Here is a 17,578-nt window from a genome sequence, read left to right on the forward strand (position 1 = left end):
TCACCAGGCTGCAGGCTCACCTGCGCCCTGGGGTGATTCTGGGGATCCCGACTCCGCCCTCCCTGCGCTCATGGGCTCTGAGCTCGCTGGGTACACTTCCCGCAATGCACCAGGACAGACTTGCAGGCCAGGTGGCCAGAAACCTGCCAGGTCCCCAGCCTTCCGGGGGCAGTGTAAACTGTGGAGCCCCCCCGGGCTGGTCAGCACCCCTCCTGACCTCCCCAGGAGGACATCCCGGCGCCCTGGCGGGTACCTCCTGACAGGCAGAGGCTAGAGCCTCCTCCTCCTGCGTGGTCTTCCAGCTAACTGGACAGATCAAGACCAAAGCCTGGGTTCAACACGGGCTCAGGGACTCAAAGTGGCTTCCTGGGTCACCCCTCTGTCGTCTCCGTGCTCACAAGCCACCTGCTCCTGAGCCGGCACCAGCCTGAGATTCACAGGACTCAGCCAGATCCCTAAGGAGACCTGGAGGGCTCTGTATTTGTCCCCAGTCCCCAATCCTGCCCCACCCGGAGGGGAGGAGCCTCCAGGGTCTAAGGGCCCCTAGGCCTCAGCTCTCTTGTGGGATCCCTGGGCCTCCGGGGGCTTCTGGCTCCCCAGAAACATCCACAGCCCCTCCCCAGTTACGAGGCTTCTCCTTGGCAGGTAGAAGGGACGCAGAGATGGAGAGATGCTCCCCAAGCCACTGGGATCCCCCACAGCTCCCCACAGCTCCTCTTTTGTCTCCTGCCCTGGTTTTCTCCTCTGCCTTCAACACTCTTGAGGATTTGGTTTTTCTGCTGCCTTTGGGCCCTCTGGTCTCTGCTCAGAGGCTCCGTGGCCTGTGATTCACCTGGGCTGGCTGCCTGGCTCCCTGTCCATCTCTGTGCATCTGTCTTTTCCAGGGTCTCTCTGCACCTGTGCCGACCTCTTTGGCTGGTTTGTGATGCTGTCCAGCCAGCGATTCTGGACATTTTCTCTCCCCGGGCCTCTGCCAGCATCCTCCCTTCCCACTCCTTCTCCAAACTCTCCGGAACCTTCATTGCCCATCCACACAGGCCCAGGCCTCCCTGCGGCTCTCGCGGAACAGATGACTCACCCAGATGCTTCCCCCAAGGATGCTCGCCTTGCCAACCACCTCATCCCAGAGGTCAGTGCCAGGGCCGAGGGGCTGTGACCATCTCTTGAGCTCTCATGTGACCCTGTGTTCCAAGAGGGTACTTAGGACCTTCCGTGGTTGCTCATTCAGACCCCAGGGCCTTTGCACTGCTGTTCCTCTGTCATGGATGACATTTTCAGGGTTCCACTTTTACAAAGCCCCTCAGAGAGGCCTTCCCTGAGCCGCTGAGGTTCTAACCCCCTTCCTCAGGGCCTCTTTCTCACTACAAGGGTATGTCTTCATCTAATAAATCATTATCTAAAATAAAGTCACCTACTTGTTCCTTTATTGGCTGTCTTTGTCACTAGACTCTCAGCTCCAGGATGGAAGGGACCTTATTTGTCCCTTGCACATGGTAGGTGCTTACTAGATGTTGGATGGATAAATTCTGGATAAATCAATTCCTCATCCTCAGTCTCACTCCTTTCTACGACCCTACCTACCCTACAGACCTGTGCATCTTCTCGGCTTTGCACGTGCTCATCTCGGCTGGGAGGGCCCTTTCTCCACAATGGGGCTCGGTGAGCTCCTACTCAGCCTTCAGAACCCAGCTCAACACCACCTCCTCTGGATGCTTGGCTCCTCTCCTGGCTTTCACGTCTACTGTGGAACAGCTAGCTGTAGGTCTGTTCCCCCAAGTCCATCCGGGCGGGGGCTCCCCAGGGCAGAGGCTGGGTCTGAATCTGTTTGTGGGCATCCCTGTGCTCAGCCCGAGCCTGTGCTGGACCACAAGGCCGTTTGGTTTCTCTGCAGGGAGCGTGTGTTACCTGGCCAGCGCCTCATCTGTGCAGAGTCTCCCCACCCCTTTTCTTGTCCCCTAGAAGCCACAGTAACCTTAAAAAAATGCAACTGTGATCAGCCCCTTCTTAAAATGATCCCGCCATCCCCATCACAGTCAGAATAATTCCCAGGTTTTTGATGCTGAGGCCTGACCTCTGGCCCCTCCATTTCTCCGTTTTGCTCACCATCCTCCGGTGTGGTCCTGCCTCTGGGCCTTCATCTTGCTATTCCCTCTGCCTGGCAGCCCTGTCTCTTGGGGGAGTGACAGGCTGGCTCTTCCTCACCCGGCTCAGCTCACATGTTGGCCTCTACAAGAGGCTGTCCCTGACCTCTCCACACCCCATCCTCATGTCCTGCTGGCTTTCTTCATACACCTGTCACTCCGGGCATGTCCACCTGGCCTCCCTCTCTCAATTCGCCACAGGCTCCGCAGGACTGGCCTTGCCTGCCTCAGCCACTGCGGTAGCACACTAAGGGTCCGCAAAGATTGTCACCAGATGGATTCTTTCTCATGCCTGATGAGAAAGCGTTGGTGTTTGGCTTTTGAGTAATCCAAGTCACTAGAAGGCACGTTCCACGGGACGAGGGGTCACTTTGAAGTGACTGTGACAAGGTTGACTTTCTGCACTGTGCCAGCCCCAGGGTTCAGAGCATCGCCAGGTGCCCAGGAGGCTCACTGTTTAGTTTCCTGGGGTGAAGGGACGGCCTTCTCATTGAGGCCTGAGCTTCAGAGAGCCCAGAGGCCAGGACCAAGGTCCCTTGAGCTCCTTTGGCCTCATGAAGGGGACACTCGGGCATCGCCCTCCATGTGGGGGTGGGAACCAGCCCACTGTGGGGCCGCAGCTCACCTGACAGCAGCATGGGGTCTTTGTCCACGGACTTGCGCACCTGGTCAGACTCCCCTGTCAGGGAGCTTTCGTCGATCTTGAGGTCATTGCCCTGGATGAAGAGGCCGTCTGCAGGGAGGAGGTCACCTGGTGGAGGAAGGGCAGGGGAGTTGGCCGGCCGTCTCAGGTGGTCAGAGAGACTGGGACAGTCCATGGTGCGGGAAGGTTCTCTGCTGAGGACCGGATGCCTAGAGCTCCCAGGGTGCCTGAACCAAGATGGCGCCCACCACAGGCCAAGGCCTAGCTCAGGACTGGGGCCAGGTGAATGGTGCAAGGTCTGGGGAGCAGAGGTTGGGCCCAGTGATACTGCAAACACAAATGGGCAGGTACTTCACAAAGTGCTTCTCTTGGCCTGGCCTGGAGTGGGAGCCCAGGTGGTTTTCTCCATGATTCACTCTTTTCCAGTCTCAGCCAGGCTTGGGGGAGATTCTTTTGGCTGAGACCAGTCTGACTTGGGTAGGCTGAGGGGATCCCCAACCAAGGCACCTCATCCGGGGAATCAAGACCTCTCAGCTGAGGGAGGAGGGACGTTCCTGTCCCTGCCCCATGGTCTGCCTCTACTTACCCAGAACATATCTAGTCAGACTCTCTTCGATGGCTCCTGCCCACTTTCCCGCTGGTCGTATTAGAGGACCAGAATATTTGCTCATCTACTCCTGCTTCCTCTATCACCTCCGCTAGCCGGCGACCTTCCACCATAGCCAAACCAGGGATGGGAAATAGAGCTCATCTCACAAACCCATTGGGAGTAGAAATGGTCCTTGGAATGTGGTGTTGTTGGGATCACTTGGTAATATCTGCTACAGGTGGGAGTTTGGACAGAAGGGATACATGTGCTAAGTACTTGCCGTTTCTGATCTAAATGGGTTCTGGGGTCCCATCTCTTCTAGGATTTCAAGGACCCTGGAGCACAGCCTGGCTTGGGATGTGTTCAGGGACCCTTCCCTGGTTCAGCCTCTCTCTGCCTCTGCCTGGCCTGTCCCACCTCTGTCCAGACGCCGGCTTTCGGACGTGGCTCACCGTATTTGATCTGAGCGATGTCCCCGACCACGATCTCAGCCACAGGGATCTGGACCACCTGGCCAGCCCGGACCACCGTGAACTTCTGCTCCTGCTCAATGCGACTCTGAAGGCCCCGGAACTGTTTCTCTTTGCTCCAGTCATTGAAGGCCGTGACCAGGACCACGCAGATGACGGAGAGGAGGATGGCGGCCCCCTCGATCCAACCTGCTTCTGCCTCTCCTTCATCCTCGGCCCCGCCCTGGGCCGTGGCACATCCTGCAGAGAGAGCAGAGGGGGTCAGCCAGGTAGAAAGGGCCTCCTGGCCTGGGTTTAAAGTCCAGCTCAAGTAGCAAATCTCAATAACCAGATGGACAATAATCCATTTGTTCAGTGGGTGCCAAGCTGGGGGCCAAGAGCTTCCTGTGGCTCAAATCGTAAAAGACTCTGCCCATTTCACTGAGGTGGAGGCTGAGGGTCCTTGCCCAAGCTAGGAAGGGCAGGTAGGGTGCTCAGAAGTGACCTCAGGCAGTGTGGCTCAGGGCCCATTATCTCAGCCACTTCAGTTTCCTGCCTCCCCTCTCCAAACCTCAGTTTTCTCCTCTGTAAAATGGGAAGCATATTCTTTATCTCAGCGGCCTATTGTGAAGGTTGAAATTTAACGAAGGTTGAAATCTTGCACGGCCTGGCACAGACGGGTCCCCCTCCTCCACTCACATCCAAAATGGGGCCTGATTCATGAGAAAAGTGAAAAAGTGAGGTTGGGAGAGAAGGAAGGCAACCAGTATTTGCCAAAAAAGGGTAGTTTTGTTCATATCCCCTCTTTTTGTTCATTCAGCCATGGTGAGACAGACCCACAGGCAGTGGGGACAGCAGGGTGGTGGCCGGGTGAGGGGATTAGAACCACAGTCCTGGGCCTGCCCTCCAGTGCTCTGAGTGACCCTGGGTGACCCTGGGTGAGTCTGTCCTCCCTTGGCTTCAGGGGCCTCATCTGCAAAATAGGGACCACCGAGACCACTTCTCCTGGCCTGGGCTCAGCACACGGGGCTTCTCACCCAGCCCCTGTTGGATGACAGCTGAGGACAGGCCCCACGGCACAGTGAGGACTCCGACTCAGGCTGCAGGCTGCCTGTTAGACCCGCAGTGACCCTGAATCCCCCCTAGCACCCCTGAACCTCCAAGCTGGGCCTTTTGACTGCTCGAGGACTGCTAGGGCCCGTGTGATGAAGAGAGAAAGAAAACACAGGGTGCATCAAACCCAGGGCCTCAGACTTGGGTGCTCAAATCCCTGCTGTGCTGAGGTGAAGTCTTCCTATCCTCTGCTGGCCTGTACCCCAAAAGGATCCCGAGAGCGAGAGGTGTTCCCCCTTGTGCAGATGAAGAACATGAGGCCCAGAGAGGTGAGGTAGCACGGCCAGATGAGATCAGGCCTTTTTATCCACTGGGAGTTGGAGAGCAGCCGTCTCCGTGGAAGGGCCCCTGAGCAGTGTCTGACCATCCATCCCTGAGGAGCTCAGAGGGGCTCCCTTCCATGGGACCTAGACAGGCGGTGGGGAAATCTGCAAGGCCTACGGTGTGCCAGACATTTACTTTTACCCTCAAGCTGACGGAGACAAGAACGGTGGTTCAGAGGACAGCGACTCACCTGGGTTCATGCAGCAGATCTGGGATTTGCAACCAGGACCTGGAATCTGACATCAGACCAGGCCTGCCCACTGCCTCTGTCTGCCACATACGGGCCTTCCAAGGGAAGGTTACAAAGACTCGTGGCTGACGAGTCTAGAAGCCCAGTTTGGTCCCAAGGAACAGGTAACAGTAGTTTCAAGAGACCCTAACATAAGTTTCTGGAAAACCAGGGGTTAGAAGCAATATGATAAGAAGGCCACATGGGAGTGTTTGTGGCACTCTGCTCATGGGCGAGTCGGGGTTAGGCTGGCAGCCCCGAGCTCGTGAAGGTAAAGCCTCACTGTGGCCGAGCAACATGTGCCACTGGAAAATTCCAGGTCTCAGGCTGCACCAGCTGCTTCCTGCAGGCCAGTCAATTATGTCACCACGTGGGGTTCTCAAAGCTACTTCTTCTCCCCCTTGGGAGTTTCAGGCATTTCCAATAACTTTAAACTGCTCAACCAGACTAGCCCTTGGGGGTAAGGTCATCACCGTTGTGCTAATGAGAACTGACGCTGGGCCAGCCGCGAGTTTGAATCCTAGCTGCACCACTTGGCTGCAGCATAGAATCCTATATTCTTGGGGCTGGGATTGTGGTTCAACAGTGGAGCGTCGAGCACATGCGAGGCCTTGGGTTCGATCCTCAGCACCACATAAAAATAAACAAATAAAATAGAAGTATTATAAAAAAAAAGAATCCTATATTCTTCTCATATGCAAAATGAGGGTGATGATGGGTGTTCCCCTCAAAAGGTGATGGAGAGGACTAGGGCAGGCCTTCATATGACACACTCACTGCAGGGAGCATACAGTGGGTGCTCACATGAAGCTGCTGCTGCTTGTTTTCCAGCAGATGGGCATGCGTGCTGAACACAGGTCCCATGGCCTGTGTGGGTAGAGTCTCGAGTCACCTGGTACAGAGGGGGGTCCAGCTGGATTTGGGTTTGATGGAGGCAGGAAAGGAAATGGGGAAGGTGGCCCTGGATCACCTTGAACGACATTCGTAGAGACCTAAAAAACTAAGAAACAGCCAGATGTGGTGGTGCATGCCGGTAGCCCCAGAGACTTGGGAGGCTAAGACAGGAGGATCGCAAGTTCAAAGCCAGCCTCAGCAATTTGGCAAGACTCTGCCTCAAAGTAAAAAAAATAAAAAGGGCTGGGGGCAGGGGTGCTGGGGTTGAGACTCAGCGGTAGAGCGCTCGCCTAGCACATGCAAGGCCCTGGGTTAGATCCTCAGCACCACATAAAAATAAATAAAATAAAGTTATTGTGTCCAACTACAACTACAAAAAAATAAATATTCTTAAAAAGAAGGGTTGGGGATGTGGCTCAGTGGTTAAGTACCCCTGTGTTCCATCCCCAGTACCAACAAACAAAACCAAAACATGAGAAACACAGATGCTCCTTGCTAGATGAAGCTCAGCACACTTGGCCTTCTATATTGGTGAGTTCCAACCAACCCGAAGGAAAAATAATAAAGAAAAATAATTTGGCCTGTACTGGCATGCATAGTTCTTTTCGTTATTATTCCCTAAACAATACAGTATAACAACTATTCACCTAGCACTTACATTTTATTAGGTACCATAAGTCATTGAGAGACAATTTAAAGAATATGGGATAATGTGTGTAGGTTTTGGGCCAGTACCAGGACACTGTATAGAAGAGACTTCGCATCCTCGGGTTTGGTGGCCACATGGGTCCTGGAACCAATCTCCCATGGGTCCTGAGGGGCGACTAGGTTGAAATTCATTATTTTGGAGCCGAAGGGTGGACGGGGGAGTCGACATTATAGACAGAGGCCCGCTGCTTTGTTTCACAGGACGTCTGGCGCCTGCCGCCTTTACGTGCTCTGTCATGGAGAGGCCATTTCCCCTGTCCTGTGCTTCCTCCACGGGCCCCCGTGAGAGCAGTTACTGGAGGATTCGGACGCTCCCTGACGAGGCAGTAGAGAGCTTGTGGGCTCTGGAATGGGAAAGACCTGGCTTCAGTCCCAAGCTGTTCCGTGTGACTTGGCCTCTCTGAGCCCCGGTTTGGAAAGCTGTAAAGTGGGATGGCCCCAGGGGCTTGGGAATCCAGGGCCGACCATATGGTGGACTCATGAATGTTGGTCCTCCCGTTTCCATGATCCCCTCTTCTTGAACTGGCTCACAGAAGCCCAGGGCATGGTGGTGGGGTCTGCACCCTGTTCCCTCAGCTCTCAGCCCTGTCTGCTGCCCTTGCTGATTCTATACTGAGGCGCCTCTGCGCCTTGAAGGGCACTCGCTCTGCCAGCAAAGATGGATTAGCTTCATCTCCTTTTGAGAACTGTCTGATGGTCCCATGGTGCCTCGGGACAGCCAGAAAGTAGATCCCTGAGGTGGGCCTTCAGCCACCCAGGAGCTGCAGGACCCTGGAAGCGACCCCTGTGCTCTGGTGCAAATAGGGGGAGAAGAGAAAGGAGGGAGGAGGCGGGTGGGCAGGTCCTGTGGAGTCTCCCCTGGGCCCTTGGACTGGGCTGGGGACAGGATGTGGAGACTGTGCCTTCAGGTACAAAGTGATGTGGGTGAGGGAATCACAGGCTGTGGAGTGTCCACAGTGTCCACAGCCCTTCTGATTGCTTTCTTGCTGGTGGCTGTGATTGCTTCACATAGCAGAAGCCACAGAGCCAGCTCTCAATCCTAGGTCTTCAAATCCTAAATTGGGGATCCTTCCAGACAGCTCACTCCCATCCAGCTGACCTAGTTCATCTTCCATGGTTTTGGGGAGAAAGGATAAGAGCCCTGAGTGCCCTGGAGTTGAACATTGTCAAACTAGGCAATGTCAACAGAGTAATGATGTCACTACTGGACAAGGGCACAGGTCAGTGAACAAATCTCGACTGACCCCTGACTATGGGCCAGATGCCGAGCTCCACTCCCAGCACACACTAATCGCATTCTGCACAGTCACTGTGCTGGGCAGGGGTCACCTGCCCCATTCTACAGACATGGAAAGTGAGGCGGCACAGGGAGGGTCACTTGCTGGGGACTCACTGTGCCTGGACATTGCTCCACGTTTCCCATCTGCTGAGAGCAGGCCTCCTTCCTCGGGTGGGTGTGTGGTTGGTGGGGAACAGCCAGACCCCAGGGCTGCCCGGGTGTCGCATCCCTCTGCCCGCCCAAAACCTTTTCTTGGAAATGATCCCAGAAGTGTGTGCCTTTCCTCTGTGGCCCTTTGAGACCGTCCCCACCCAGGGAAGCCCGAGAGGCCTGGCTTGGGGCCACTGTCTCCATCTCTGGGAACCATTCCAGGCCAGTATCCTCTCCTCCCAGAGCTTTAGTCCCCTCACCTAGAGGTGGCAGCTGGGGATACCACGTGCCTGGTTACCGTAAGAGCTGGGGGCTGCGTGCGTCAGCGCTCAGCATGGAAGATGGTGGCGGGTGACCGCACCAGGTGCACACTGGGGACTCGGGAGAAGCTGGTGGGTGCCGTCCAGCTTTCCGGGGGACATGGTATAAAGAAACTGCCCGCTGCCTTCTCCCTCCCTCCCTCCCTCCCTCTGCCTGCAGGGCTTCATTCAGGTCTGCAGGAGAAGCAGGGGCCCCTCTCTGGCTCCAGTGGGCGTCCCCAGGAGCCATACCACAGTGCGGCAGGCACCAGCGCCAGGCATGGGGATGTGGAAATTGTGGTCTAACCTGCTCCCACTGCTCCTCTCTGCTGTGCAGCAGAGGACCTCAGAGTTGGGTGCTGCAGAGGATGCGGCTCCATCTACCCACGGGGGCGGCAAGTCTGGGTCCCGAGGTGCTGGCTCTGCTCGGGCTCTCCGGGATGTGCTCCAGGGTCCTGCATTCCCTCCAGTCCTCACAAGGGTTCCCCATGGTAGCTTCTACCCCATTTTACAGCTGTAAACACTGAGGCTGGGAGCATCAGCATGCCAGCCTGTGATCTTGCATTCGATATGCAGGACTGGGCCCTGAGCCCAGGCTCCCACCCGACTCTGGTGCCTTCTGGCAGTTGGCAGCTGGCGTTGAGAGAAACCAAGGCCAGAGCCTGGGCTCTCAGGAGAAGGACCACCTTGTGGGCCTGTGGCTCCTGCAGCTGCCTTGGACTCAGAGTGTGGCCTGCATCAGGGCCCAGAGGCAAAAAGGGAAGAGGTGTGAAATCTCGCCTTGCTGCCTACACCTCGGGGCCTCAGGCAAGTCCCTCCCCTCCAGGGGCCTCATGTCTGCACCCCTGAGATGCATGCCATGGCGGCCAGCCCTGGAGCTGAGGGGCAGCTGTCCTGGAGCATGCTAGATGCCCCATCCATGCTCCCCCCTCCCTGCCAACACCTGCTCTCTTGAGCTCTAGGCCTGCACACCACTGGGTCACACAAGGCCATCTGTCTGGGTGGCAGTGACTCAGTCCTGTCCCTCTCTGAGGAAACACAGCCAAGGGACAAGAGCGAGGAGCCAGAACGCCTCCGTCTGAGTCACGGTACTGTTGCTTCCTCGCTGTGTGGTTTAGCCAGTCTTAGCATCCCAGGGCCTCGGTTTGCTGGGTAATAATAGGACCTACCCACAGGGCTGCTGTGAGGACTGAGGGTGAGAAATGGACTTCCACCACCACAGCTCCCAAGTAGTGGCAGCTACAAAAATGCCACAAGTCTGATCATCACTATGTGTTTGTGTTGTATCCTTAGGTTTTGTTCAAGGCTTATTCAAGTAGCTATATTTAATCTTCTTCTATGTTTGCTTTGACATCTCTGCAGAGAAGGCTGCCCATCATGCATCTCTGATAATGTCCTATGGGAAAGTGCATCCCAGAATTCATTGTCAGGAAAAATGTCATCTTCCTCCTTGTGGACAACTTGAGCTATGCAAATCATCTGAATTCCCTTTCTTCCCTTACTGCTGGGAAGCTCATGTCAAACATAGATCTCAATCGTGGTAGCAACTATAGCTGGCTTATTTGCTTCCATCCTTTTCCTGTTGGCTTTCTGTGAGATGTGTCCCTCTTATGTCTTTATATCCATTATGGAAAAACTTAATGTGGGGAAAAATTAGCTTATTATTTTGTATAGGATTGAGGTAGTTGTTCTAATACATCTGGTTATCCAATTTCTTGAGCAACTTAGGTTTGGGAGGGGGCAGAGCAGCACATGTTCAAGGGACCTCAGAGATTACATCTTTAATTGGAGAAAATCAGGCCCTTATGGTTATTTCTTACATACTACTAGTATTTTTTTTTTTTTTTGCTTGCCGGAAGTAGTGACTGTAGGATGATCCATGTACACAACACATTTGTCAGAAGATGCGTCATCATAATTATAACAAAAGAAAGTGTTTGCAAGGTCTAACTGATTGAAAAAAGCACATTATAAAGTGATCAAACAGCAAAGCCATATATCTTACATAATCCCACGTATCCACGGAGTGTGTCTAGCTACCTGCCTGCCTCTAGGTCACAGAGGGTTCTCTCTGGGTGGCGGGGTTACAGGTGGTTTTATTTTTCTGCTTTGTGCTTACCTACATTTTAGACTTTTCCTATTGTGAGCTTGCATACAATGAATCAATATGTTAATTGTGTGAGTTTTTTTCCTATTTAAGGAAATGCCCATCAGGGGAGGTTTGAAGTCTTGGCCACCATGCAGGGGAGAGGCATGGAGTCAGCCGGTGCTCAGTGGCTGTCTTTGGAGTGAAGGATGAGTGGAGGACAAGGTTCTCTGTGGGAGCCATCTGTCCTGACTCTGGGAAGAGTGGGTTTGCTCCAGTTTGTCCCACCTCCCTAAGAGGGTGAACCAGCTTTTCCTAGGTCCTGGGAGCAAGGTCTCACTCTGCCTGTGAGAAACAAAGTCGGCGCCTATCCAAGTGTGTGTCGTCCACGGGCCGACTTCTGGGACAGGACCACGGAAAGGCAGAGGTGCAGAGGGACCAAGTGGCATTTCACACAGGGCACAAAGGAAGTGATCAGAGACGAAGATCTGAGAAGGAGGACCAGGGCAGCCACAGCCCTGGAAGTGGCAGTCCAGCACCCACCACGAGACCCTTTCTTACCTCTGCACAGTAACCCATCTGAGGAAACAGAGGATCAGAGAGGGTATGTGGCTTGCATAAGCTGGGAAGCAATGGAGTGATTTAACCCAGGGGCATGTGACTTCAGAGGCTGTTTTTTTTTTTTTTTTTTTGGATGGCAGGGGGCAGTACTGGGAATTGAACCCAGGGGTGCTCTACCACTGAGCTACATCCGTAGCCCTTTTTGAATTTTATTTTGAGACAGGATCTCACTAAGTTGCTGAGGCTGTCCTCTAACTTGTGATCCTCCTGCCTCAGCCTCCTGAGCAGCTGGGATTACTGCACCACCACACCTGGCCAGAGGTTATACTTTTAATCACTTCATTTTATCTCCACACCCAAAGGGTGTGTTGGAGACAGGATGAGAGAGAGAGAGAGAGAGAGAGAGAGAGAGATAGAGAGAGATATCAAGACAAGAGTGGAAAGGGGAGAGAGACTGATAGAGAGAAAAAATGAGAGAAAGATTTCAAAACCTTCTATCCCACTCTTTCTGGACAGAGGTGGAAAAGGCCCAACAGGAGGTACTTTAGGTCAGCCCCCACCCCGCCAAGTGAAGGCCTCCGCAGGCAGGCGGAAGAGTAACGAGAATCATCAAGAATCATACAAGGACAGGGCCGCCCAGCCTTGGCCTGAGCAGCACAGTGTGCCAATCCCTGCTGCAGGAGGTGAGGTGCAAGGAGTCACCTCCATGGTGAGCCAGTGACTTGGGGGGTTCTGGGAAGAAACCCAGTTGGAGAGTCCCTCAGATGCTGGTGTGCCCCCAGGACAGGGACCCCAGAGGGATCCGTGAACAGGGCTGAAGCACCATCAAGTCAGTGGGTCAGGAGTGCACAGGGCAGGCGGTTCAGGCTTTGTCCCCAGCCGCGAGTGCGGGGAGCCCTTGCAGAGCAGCCTGGATGGATGTCGGGGTCACCGTCACCCGGTCTGCAGCACCCATCTTCATGAACAGCATGTGACTGTCTCAGGAGGGACCTGGCCCTGGTGTCTTAACAAACTCCACAGCAAAACCCGAGGACTCTTTTTAGCTGGGTGCTGTGGTCTGGAAGGTCTCCCAGGTTCTTGCTTTGGGAATTTAATCCTCACATTAGTGTGTGGATGGGACCTGGAGGTGAGGCTTTTGGGAGGTGATGAAGGTCATGAGGATGGGGATACCGTGATGGCATTAGTGGCTTATGGGAAGAGGCCCAAGCTGGCAGCTTGTTCTGCCTCACTATTGGGTCCCCTTCGGCCACATGAAGATGCAGCAGAAGGTCCCCACCAGACGGTACTGGACTTCTAGCCTCCAGAAACATGAGAAGTCAATTTCTTTTCTTTAGAAATGACCTCGCCTGTGACATTCTGTTCTAGCAACGCCAAACAGATTCTGGGTAACCTCGAGTAAGTTAACCCACTTCTCTGTGCCTTGGTTTCCTTGTCTTTCTGATGGGCACAATGATGGCCCCTTGCTCACGGGGTATCTGGAAGACAGCTCAGCTCAGAGCTTGGCACACGGTAAGTGCCTAATAAGTGCTCGTGGTGATCACTGTTACTGTTGGTCTGATCCTTGCATTTCACACAAAGGAAGACTGGATACTGAGGGCTTTAGACTGGCGCTCATTCGGTGTGTGTGAGGCCTCAGTTTCCTCATCTGGAAGCAGTGGTGGCCGTGGGCCCTGGGTGCCCTGCGGTGTGGGCACTGTGGCCAGGAGTGCATGCTCCATGCGGGGCGGGGATCAGGGGGTCTGAGGCCCCCCAACCTACCTTCGTTGCTCTCGCCAGGCGGGTGGTAGAAGGACAGTCCCAGGGAGATGATGGCCGCAATTTCCAGGATGATGAGCGTCACATCCTGCAGGGCTTCCCACACGAGCTGCAGGAAGGTTTTTGGCTTCTTTGGAGGTATAAAGTTTTGCCCAAAAATCTGCTTCCTCTTTTCCAGGTCTGGGGCGGTGCCTGGTAAACCTGTGGACAGAGTGCAGAGAGGTGGGCAGGGGGCCCTGGAGGGACGCGTGTGTGTCCCCGAGCACCGACATCAGCCCCTAGCCGGGCAGAGCGTCTCCCCCGGGGCCTCTGTTACCAGGAAGGACCGGGTCCCTCCTGTGGTTATGGAAGGCTGCACTAGAGTGGGAACAGGAGGCTGTGCCGGGTGCCCCTGCACCATCGCCAAGGTGAACCAGGGGTCAAGAGGAGCCGTGAGAACTGCATAAGATAATCCATGCAGTCCAGGACAGGGCCAAGAGCAAGACAGGAGGTGACTTCCCGGGGCCACATATGGAAGGTGCTGGAAGCCACATCTGGTGGGTGGGAGATACTCAGCTGGGCTGGGCCAGAGCAGCGAGGGGCAGCCAGATGTCGGCCTCGTCATGCAAGGGCTGGATGGACGGCGCAGCCAGGTTCACTGCTAACTCACTAGTTCTTCATTTCCAGATAGTTCCTCCAGCCTCAAGAGCCCCACCCCACCTCCTTCCTGCTCAGCAATCGTGGGAAGCATCCCATTATCTTCTGGTAACTTCTGATCTATGTCTGTGGCCCTAGCGGTCACCACTGAGCCTCACCCCACCAGGGCAGGCAAGTCCCTGGCGGGGAAGGGCTTCCCGTGCCCTCTGTCTGCTGGGCCCCCCACAGAGGTCAGCCCTTCCCACGTTGCTGTGTCATTTTGTTTCTCTGTGACAGCTCCTGCCTTTGTTCCTGTGGGCCAGGGACATCCTGTCCTGCCATCGACACCGGGTGCCGTCCTCAGCCTCTCTGAGCAGCCTCCCCTCTACCCCAGGTGGACAGCGGCCTCTGCCCTTACCTCTCCCCCTCCCTGATCACAGCAGGGCTTATGGGTTTGCTGGGCCAGTTGGTTTTGGGGGCAAAGACTGGTCTGATGCCTATTTCTCAGAGCCTGGCACTGGAGGTCATGGCGGAGAACGTAGCACGAATGGCTCTGTCAGCTGGGCAGGCTCAGCCACATCTCCCCTGTGGCTTGATGACAGCTGGATGGGGACAGGGAGGGGCACAGACCTCTCACTGGACCTCAGGCCTCCAGCCCACTACTGAGAAGGGAGAACTGGAAGAAGCCCGGGGGGGCCGGAGTGCTCAGTTGTATTCAGGGGAACTTAGTGGACGAATATATGACATGGCGCTAGGACTCCAAGTCTGTCGTTCATTGGCTCATTCATCCGTCCATTGGCTCAGTCTGTGTCTCTTTCTGGTACCAGGGGTGCTTAACCACTGAGCCACACTGCCAGCCCTTTTTATTTTTTTTTTTCTTTTGAGACAGGGTCTGGCTAAGTTGCTTAGGACCTCGTTAAATGGCTGAGTCTGGCCTTGAACTTGCAATCCTCCTGCCTCAGCCTCCTGAGCTGCTGGAATTACAGGCATGTGCCGCCACCCCCAGCTCAATCCCTATGACTGGAGCCCCTGCTGTGGCCAGCTGGGTGCTGGGCACTGGGGAGAGGTGTGCATGGGACATCCCTGTGGCTCATGGACACAGGAGCTCAGGGAGCTGGGAGTCTGGCAGCCTGGGGTTCAGGGGTGCAGGGCAACAGGCATGTTCCGTGTCTGGAATTCTAAGTGCAGAGCCTCCTCTGAGTGACTCCTCTGAGCCACAGTGAGTCCTCCATTGGGGGCCCGAGAGCCAGGGGGCTGAGACCCCAGGGGAGGACTGCACGTTCCCAGGAGGCCCTGCACCAGCCTCGCCTGCAGCATGGACGCTCTGGACAGCTCTCGTCCTGCTGTGCAGTGAGAACGAGGGCAGCCACAGCCCATTTTATGGATGGGGGCCTGAGGCTTCCCAGTCACCAAGCTGCTGCCTGGGGCTACTCTTGGGCTGTGCAAAAGGCCAGCCCTGCCTTCTCAAAGCATGTGGAGACGTCTCCACGGTCCCCTGCTGCGGTGCCCATCAGGGGTAACACCTGTATTTGAAGCAGAGATTCCAGAAGCTGCAGGAATCTCCCTCCACGTGTCCAATTGTGCCCACAGCCAGGGTCTGAACTTCCTTGGGCTTTATACTTTCCACTAAAAGCCCTGATTCCTTTAGACGCCCAGAGGGGAGAAGCCATCATAGTTCTGGTCACTGTAGTGTAAGAGCTCCAGGTCCCTCCCTGAGTGTGTTTTGATGGGGGAGGGAAGCTTGGGAGGGTGGTGGACCTCTGTTGGAGAGGCCACGATGGCCAGCACTAGCCTGGTGTGGCAGTTCGTTGTGCCTCAGGCCACTGACGTCCCTTCTCTGAGCCTCAGTTTCCTCATCTTGCTAACGGGGGAGTTCACCATGATGGGTGAGTCCCTAGGATCCCGGGGGTCCCAGGTTCGCAGGCCCTGAAGCGGTCCTGCTGGGCTCTGTTTTTACCTTTAGGGGCTCTTTGTGAGGTCTGGTGTAAATAAAGGGCTTAGATCAGAAAAAGGTGGGTTGGGGGGGGCTGCTCAACTTCTCTCCCCACCCCCCTGATGGGCAGAGACACGAGTCTCTGAATCTTGTGAGGCTCTCGGTTCAGATGCGCTGGAGTCTGGAGTGTGAATGGTTGGTTGGTCATGCTCTCGGTTCCCAAAGTCAGGCCACAGCTCTGGGAGGTCTGTCGTGCTGGGGACCCACACACTAGGCCCTGCGATCTGGGGTTCTGGGACAGCAGACAGGGTGGGGACTCCAAATTCGAATAGCTGTAGGTGCTGCGCAGGTTTGGGGAGTGAGAGGAGTAGCTGGGCGGCAGACAGTGGGGAGTGGTGGGGACTGGGGCAAAGAGAACACTGACCCTTCTAAAGGGGCAGACGTTTCTAAGGGCCCCTGTGGGGGAATATGCACCCAGCGAATCAGATCTTCCAACCTAGGAGAATGAGGACACCTGGAACTTGACAGAACATCTCCCCAGTGAAGATATTTCAGAGCCAAATACAACAAATCTATGGGTGGGATTCTGCCCGAGGTTGCCAGTCTGAGACCCCCCCCCAAGGCTATGGGTCGGAAGAGGGAGAAGGCTGGGACGGAGGGGCCAGGGCAGAGAAACTTCTCTCTCCCTTCCTCCTCTTTTCTGGGCAGCACCCCCCTAACACCAGGCCCTGTCCTGTTCCCCACAGGCTTCTGGGGGCCTCCTGGGTTATTCCCATGGTCAAAACTAACAGGAAGTCTTCACAACGACAAATTCCCCAGAATATACACCCTCAAGTGGTTAGGCTCACAGGGTCTCCGAGTTGGCTCATGGTAGGTCCTGGCATCTCACTCCTGGGCCACGTTGGAGCTGGGGATGCCAAGCCCCAAGTACTCAGGTGGGTTTGGACTTGGATATCCTGTGTTCAAATCCCAGGTCGGAGTTACTCTGAGTAAGTGATTTTGCCCCTCGGTCCTCAGTTTCCTCATCTGTAAAACACAGGCAACAGCAGGGCCCACTTCCCAGGGTTCGGGGTGCAGCTGCCGTCTCCACGTTCCATGTAAGGGCCGCAGAGCTGGGTCTGGCCCCAGGGGAGCGTATTGTATTTACTACTGACTCGTTTGGGGCTGTACGTGTGATGAGCCCAGCCCTCCTGAGGAAAGATGGCTCGCACAGACAGGGTTTCCATAGGAGAGGGGAACTCAAGGTGAGGTGAGGACAGCAGAAGGGCCTTGGGACTGCAGAGAAGCCAGCCACTTCCTCTCTGTGGGCCTCAGTTTCCCCACATGGGACATGAAGGGATGGTCTAGAAGCGGGTTGAGGGTGGGTGACTTTGGAACCTTGTATGCAAAGACAGTGGGACGCTCACCTGGTCCAGCCCACCCTCCGTGTCCTTCCCAGGACTCTCAGTCTCCCCACCTTCCTGCTAGATACCAACATGCCTATTTTGGGGAGCAGACACAACAGAGACTGGGGTGAGGGATGAATGGTGTCAGAGATTCAATTTAGATTGTGGAGCATCTCGCCACTTAGCATATTAAAAATTAATACAGTGTGTCAAATGTTGTTGGACCCACCAGCAAGGGTCTAAAAATTCAGGAAAAAAAATGCGCAGGACAGAGGCTGCATGGGGTGTGGGTATTCAAGTGAGAAGTTTCTTTTTATTTATTTTTATTTTGTGGTACTGGGAGTTGAAGCCAGTGGCTCTTCACCACTGAGATTCATTCCCAGACCTTTCTATTATTATTATTATTTTTTTAAATTTTGAGATAA

General features: G+C 55.0%; 1 protein-coding gene across 13 annotated transcripts in view; it reads right to left on the reverse strand.

Annotated features, from left to right (window-relative positions):
• The window catches only part of Atp2b2 (ATPase plasma membrane Ca2+ transporting 2), a 271,387-nt gene that overhangs the window by 68,560 nt on the left and 185,249 nt on the right, over positions 1 to 17,578 (reverse strand). For all 13 annotated transcript variants that reach the window (XM_048787110.1, XM_048787112.1, XM_048787106.1 and 10 more), the window contains 3 exons: positions 13,224 to 13,421; positions 3,826 to 4,083; positions 2,767 to 2,892 (listed from right to left, as the gene is read on the reverse strand). In XM_048787110.1, coding sequence (XP_048643067.1) covers positions 2,767 to 2,892; positions 3,826 to 4,083; positions 13,224 to 13,421 — 582 coding nt within the window. The remainder of the gene's footprint in view (positions 1 to 2,766; positions 2,893 to 3,825; positions 4,084 to 13,223; positions 13,422 to 17,578) is intronic.

This window comes from Marmota marmota, unplaced genomic scaffold, assembly GCF_001458135.2.
Source record: "Marmota marmota marmota unplaced genomic scaffold, marMar, whole genome shotgun sequence".
Lineage (NCBI taxonomy): Eukaryota > Metazoa > Chordata > Mammalia > Rodentia > Sciuridae > Marmota > Marmota marmota.